The sequence below is a fragment of the Cicer arietinum genome, chromosome 4 (genome assembly GCF_000331145.2).
Source record: "Cicer arietinum cultivar CDC Frontier isolate Library 1 chromosome 4, Cicar.CDCFrontier_v2.0, whole genome shotgun sequence".
In the NCBI taxonomy this organism is placed as follows: Eukaryota; Viridiplantae; Streptophyta; class Magnoliopsida; order Fabales; family Fabaceae; genus Cicer; species Cicer arietinum.
In genome coordinates this window covers 9,240,059-9,247,017 of record NC_021163.2, presented here as the reverse complement: position 1 = coordinate 9,247,017, position 6,959 = coordinate 9,240,059, and the positions used below count along the sequence as shown (strand labels likewise).

General features: G+C 34.3%; 1 protein-coding gene across 1 annotated transcript; it reads right to left on the bottom strand.

Annotated features, from left to right (window-relative positions):
• Positions 1–225: 225 nt before the first annotated feature.
• On the bottom strand, positions 226–6,185 carry LOC101490481 (uncharacterized). The gene is made up of 6 exons (XM_004496138.4): positions 5,646–6,185; positions 4,544–5,345; positions 2,841–3,204; positions 964–1,366; positions 802–878; positions 226–515 (listed from the first exon to the last, which is right to left on the bottom strand). Exons 1-4 carry the CDS (start codon positions 5,905–5,907, stop codon positions 1,316–1,318), a joined length of 1,479 nt encoding a protein of 492 aa, XP_004496195.1. The 5' UTR covers positions 5,908–6,185; the 3' UTR covers positions 226–515; positions 802–878; positions 964–1,315.
• Between the last annotated feature and the right edge of the window lie 774 nt (positions 6,186–6,959).

Below are 6,959 nucleotides of genomic sequence, written 5' to 3'. Positions count from 1 at the left end.
TATACACATGAATTTAAACAAAGTGTGAAACTTTTATGAAGGGGCACTAGAATATTATCAACAAGAGACAAAGACAAAGTGTGTCAGAAATCAAAGTTGTTCACCCCACATAATAAAGGCACACACGTCTAGTTTTTGGAAACCAAAAACTAGAAGTTGAAGGTTCTTAAAATGGCGGTAAAAGAGATTCAAACTCAAGGTCAACCATACACACACAGCACACACTTGACTAAAAATCTCCATGCATGCAGCATTGATATTTTCTTTATAAAAAGACATGAAGGTAAAAAAATGTAGGTAAAACAATTCATACAAAAAAAACACTAAAGTTAAATATACAAATTCATATCCACAGAAGTTACCCATGTATTATACGAGGTTACGGATAATTTGCAAGACTGCAGAGTATATAGCAAATAGAAAACTCAAGTTTAATCTTCAGCGCAAAAGTTCCTGCAATCTGAAGGCAAATGACCACCGAACAAGATTTTAAATCCCTTTAGCTCTTCGGGAAGCTGACAACAACAAAAACACACACACAAGTACCAATGGATCATTCTTTAAAGGTAACTTGAATAAATGCATTATTTGCACTATCATATACTACCTCCGGTCTTTTTTATGAGACAATTAAATTATAATTTAGTAAAAAAAATGGATGTATTTGATACACAATGTAACCCAATTGTCTCTTATAAAAAGGACCGGAGGGAGTAATGATCTTTTCTTGAAGTGAATAATAACATATCATTGGTTTGACACTATAATTTCACTTCAAAGGTGAAAGGAGAATTTACTTACCGATGAAACATTGAAGTGTTCCTTTGACAATTCCACTATATTCATATACCCAACCTCAAGGAAATGAATTTGATGAACTTCAACATAAAGATGAAATAATTACTCAGTCAAGCTTGAAGAACAATTGAACACCATAGTATAGGTAGGTTAAGCAAAGCATACCTTTACCCAAGTCAAGCACAAACTTCCATGGTACTGCAGAAGTCCTCGATTCACTCTTCTTCATGAGCAACAGTGCGTGTCCTCCAAAAGCTCCTCACAAAATTTCCAATGCCCACAAGCGAGACATAGTCATGGACTCGAGGAAGATGCAAAAGCATCCTTGGAAAACCGAGATGAGAGGAATGGATCATTGTTGAGTTGATATTATAAGAAATACACAAATCCATTCCAGCCAAACTCGGCCTATGTGCCTGCACTCCAATCAGCTGAAATAAAATTGTAGCTGCAGCAGGCCACCATCTTATACATTATATAGCTCTGGCTGATTGGGTGCAGGCATGGCCCATGCCCCTCAACGGGGCCGGGCCAAACCAAAACTTGCATCAGGTGGTGGCTGATGAGACTGTGTATCAAGTACATAAAAGAGAAAAATTAGATCCAAGGACAAGCTAAAGGATAGGAAGCAAAAGTTTGACAGATTAAAGAACTAGGGCATGACCAATGCAAATGGGAACCAATAAATTGAATTTGCGGTATGAATGAAAAAAAACGGCCCTAGTCAAGTGCAAAAAAGGTGCACAATACACTAATTAATCAGCCAGCATCAAATCCCACACGAGCCAGCCAGAATATCAAAGAGCAAAAAGCAATTTTGGAGGTGTATTCTATTAAAATTTGAAGCAAAACAATTTATCAGTGGCATGATAATATATCCGTTGAAATGCTGACAGAACCCTGAAGTTTTTCTACTATTTTTTAAATGTTTACTGCATCTGATTGTTTAGTTAGTAGCAAACCACATTAAATTTCAATGATTAAGAGCCCATACTTCACAACTTTGGCTGAACTGGCCTTCGACAAGACTCAAACTTCAAAGTTTAAGTTGTATTCAATATTCATAATTGAATTTTATTTGTTAGTGCTGAAGGTTTTATAATTATTTTTGTTCAACTCATTGTTAAAGAATTTGCAATAAGTGGTTGAAATGTTACCTGTTAATTAGAAAGTTCTATATTTATGGAGGCTAATGTATTTGTTGTAGAATGTGATTGTATGATTGATATCTTGGTAAAATGGAATATCTGAAAATAGCACTAACTAGCATATATCTTTGAAGCGCTGAACTATTTCAGATGAAGCCACCAGTAGGAGACATTAAGAGGTTTTCTTTAAAAAATTTATAACTGCAGTTTGCTTTTATTTTTTAAAGTTCAATTTGATGATTTTAATTTTTAACGTTCAATTTGTATTATTATTATATATATTATTATCAACACCATTGAAGCTTTTGTATTTACTTTCAACAAAGTTGCAAATGATGAATTCAGCCTCTTAATTAAGGTTATTTTAGATAGAGAACATCAACTTTTCTTTATCCAACCAGACATTTTGTTTCTAATTTTATTAATCATTCAAATTTTTATAATTATTATGCTCCATGTGTACAGGTTCTATACTAGCATACAAATATATCAAATGATTTAGTAAACTTGTAACAACCTCAGATAGAGAAACCCATATATTTTTTTCGACAAATGAGGCTGGGCTATATTCCTAACCGTTATCAACTTCCTTTTATGCCTTTCTCAACAGTGAAGGATTATTTAACTAAAGCTTCACATAACAGTTTACAGTTGTTTCATTAAAAAAATTGTAGTATAAAACATGGAAATTATGCACCTTGATAAAACATACTAGTATATTAGTATAGGACTTGATCAATCACAAATAGGAGATTTAGAAGTAGTATAGGACTGAATCAATCACAAATAGAAGATTTAGAAGTAGTATAGGACTTGATCAAACACAAATAGGAGATTTAGAAGTAGTATAGGGCTTGATCAATCACAAAAAGGAGATTTAGTAGCTGCTTATACCTGTGCAAAGGGTTGGTGAATATGTTCATGATGGATAAAAGGCATTCCAGGGTGCTGAATGGGATACTGAGGTGAATGCATATACATGGTTGATGAGTGTGCACCAACTTGACTAGGATTAAATGGTGACATCATGGTCTCTGGATGTCCATAACCAATTCCAGCAGGCGTTGATTGTGCAACCCAAGTTCCTGATATATGCTGTGGGAGAGGCCGTGGTTGGTGTTCAGCATGTCGCTGGGGGCCATGAGGGGATCCAAGCTGTGGAAAATAAGTGTTGTAATTTAATACCGGTGTATACATTGGCTGCATTGGGTAGGATCCCCCATTGAACCCAAAGCCAGGATCAAATCTTTGCATATATCTGCCATGCAAGTTAGAAGAAAACAGATCAGATTGATTCATACTCGAACCATATATCATTCTTTACATTTACTAGTATTACAATTAGAATACAGTAAATTAAAAAAAAAAAAAATCATTAACTATAAGAAGTTGGGGTGTGGTGTGGTTTGGTGAAGACAATTGAAAATTCTGTATTTCTTTTTTTATAAATCACCTCAACAATTTATCATTGTATTAGCAATTTTAACATATCTTGTATCTTTTCTAGAATATGTATTTGGAATATGGATCCCTTCCCCTTCAGAATGTATTCCAATTTATACTCGTCTTAAAAACAATTGGTGCAAAAAGCTCAAATAAATCACGAAAAAGTAAATTTAGTATCATAGAAATCCATAATCTCCGGGTTGACAGCTTGAAGCAGCTATTTATAATATGACTTCCGGAAACAAAATAGCAGATGTTGATAAGTGACAAGGGAGACTTCAGCCAAGCTATAGAGAAGTCAAGTTATAAATTACAATCATTCATAATATATAATATATAATAGCCACAGCCCACACAAACATATTTAACTGTAATGTAATGAGTAATGACTACCACTATACAATGGATAACAGCTAACACTCATTGGTATGAAAAACAATTCATAACTTTTGCACAAACATTTAGTTACTAAGGAATTTCCAACCTTGTGAGTCTCTCTTCCACTTTTTCTTACACCTTAATTTCAGTTTTTCTCTCTTCTCACACATTTGTGATTCATGTCTACTAAATAACAAAAAATTATGAAACTAAGAAATATGATAGATTGTTGCTGTCATATTTTAATATTAAAATAAATAATAACATAAAATTTAATTTAAATTATAGGTTTGAAAAACATTTGCAAACAAACAAGAAAGTCTGAAATACTCTGTTAACCAAAGCATTTATCAATTATTCATTCAAACAAGAAAACACATATAAAATTAATTCATCAATATGACAGAAGTTTTAGCTAAGATCCTGTATTTGTGCCTGGGAGATGTTTTAACGAATGCATGTATGTCCAAATTCCTCAAAGAGTTAAAACAGGGAATGAGAAGTGGTGATGTTGGAATATAGTAATGTTTTTATATGAGTTAAACCCCAAGATATTCTGTCTCTATTCTATAATTACAAATAATAATTTTGCATGTGGTTGAAATAGGAATAAAAATATAAAAATGCAAGTCACAATAACAGTAACAACACAGATCATTCATCAGTGCAAATTCAAACTATTTATTTGATAAAGGGGAACAAGACAGCAAGGTCACAACTCTTGGCGGACAAGTGCATGACAGACTCAATAACATTGGAAAAGGCACACGTACCTATCATAGCTTCTGTCATAATCAGGATCCTTGCGGTCAATCTCACGGTCCCGGAATATGGCCACCCTATTACTTTGCCTATACCTACCAACTGACTCCCTCTCTGTCCTACTTCTAGACCTACTGGTATTAGCTGAAGATTCAACCAGTCCCCTACTGGTATTAGTTGAAGATTCAACAAGTCCTCTACTGGTATATGTTGAAGACTCAACCACCCCCCTGCTGATATTAGTTGAAGAACCAACCAGGCCCCTACTTGAACTAACATCAGATAAAGAAGCAGTTTTATCTTCCCCGCGTGTAAACCCAGAGGAACCATGGAATGAGTTATCCTGCTGCCTTGTCTCACATTCTGGCTTCACACCCACTGTACTGCCATTATTGCTCGAGTTAAAGATCCTAGCACGAGCCCTATTATACTCCTCTTTTCTCTCTTCCACACTTTTAGAGTTGTTTTTCTTTGCCGAGTTTGAATTTGCATTGCTAAGAGACTGTGTCTGCTTTTGTGGCCTCGGTTTGATTGCAACCTTCACTACAGCATTGTTTTCTGATGGTAACTTTACAGGGATGTCTGCAAGTCTAATAACAGGAAGCTTACACTCAGCAGTTTTGCGAACAATAATTCTTGATCCAGAACCATCCGGCAAACTATTATCCAGTAAAACCATTGACTGCAATGAATAATGCTGAGCCACCCGGTGTGCAGCCAATCTTAAATAGGATGTCGGAAGCTGGTTAAATTCAAGCTGCTGTTGATTAGGATCTTGAATAAAATTCAGAACATCTTGCTCCATCCGTAAAACTGGATAACTCAAATCAGAAACTTTAATTAGTCTAGGAGAAAAAATCTACTATTTAAGAACATAAAGCAACGTTAATCTAAAACAAGTAACATTGCTCATTCACAATTGCATAACAATGCCATTTAAGCAGTAGCATGTATCACGGAATAAACATACTCAAAACACGTATACAAATATCTACAATATTAGGAACCTATTTTTATATATAAATTTGACAATAGAAGTAACTATAATTCACAATTGAAGTAGCGATTTCTCGGAAAAATATGGTACATATGTATAAATATGGGTAAACCTACCTGAAAGGCGTTCACGAGGGTTTTGAATCGCTTCACGAAGGAACTGATCAACTTGATTGACGGCATCATCGGAAACCTTATCGCCACTGGTGGAAGAAGAAGACGAAGGAGGAAGATGCGGTGCAGCCCCACCGTCGGCATGGTCGTGAGTCTTTGAATCTTTGTTGGAAGATATCAAAAGGTTCAAGCGGTTCATGGACTCGTCCAAATCAGCGACCTCCCATGAATCAGGGGCTCCAATATCCTCTGAAGAGCCCTCCATAGAAAACTCGAAAGAGAAGACGAAGAAGGTTCTTTCTTCGAGGGTTATGGAATCGAACCAGGTTCTGAGACAGTGGTGGAGTTTTGCGTCGAGAATTTCATGAGAAGGTTCCTTCGGGTTTAGGGTTAGGGTTGGGAATAGGAATAATGGAATTGGGGGCAAAGTGATGGGTACAAGTTACGAATGGTGAGCGAAATAGGGTTTGAATGTAGACGACGATCGAGGTTTTCTTCACATACCGTCTCACACGTGTGCCCCCATCTCTAATACTACCACTATACTCCCTCCCATCTTGAATTACAAACAAAAAATATTCTTCAATTAATGTTTTTCTTATTTTTCAATATTGAATAACTTCTTTTATTCTTTACTTTAAAAAAAAGTTTGGTGAAATATAATTTTTTAACTATTATCATAAATTATATAGATTAAGATTTATCAATTGTACAATCTTAACAAAAATCTTAATAAAAATTATGTAAAAAAATAATGAATTCTAATAAATATTATTCATTTTAAATAATTTATATATTTTAATTCATGTAATAATTATTTTCTCAAGTGAAAACTTAATGTTGTGTTAATAAAAAAATTTCGTCGTTAAAAAGAATATTCAAGGTCAATTGTAAACTTTTTTTATTAAAAAATAATTATATTAATTAAATTAAAGTTTAAAATGATAACTTTTATTTTTATATAATATACTGAAAAAATGAAAGCTAGTTTGTTTTGTGATTCTTCTTACCAAGGAAAAGTGTGCATAACAGAATTAAGTTGAATTGAATGTGCCTTAAGTGCTTACTGTGAGCTGCTTCCAGATTGTGTTGCTTCCAATACTAAATCCTTTGGTGGGAGAGAAAGTGATTCTATGCTCTGCCTTACTTGCATCAATAGCATATGTAAGTTATGAAGTTACATTTCCTTTACTTACATGCTTCCTAAAAGCAAACTCATTGATACCATTGTACTCTTCATTCATAATATATTTTTGTGTAGGCTTGGCTTTCAGGATTAGCATGGGCACCTTGGGTAAGTAAAACTGATAACGAATA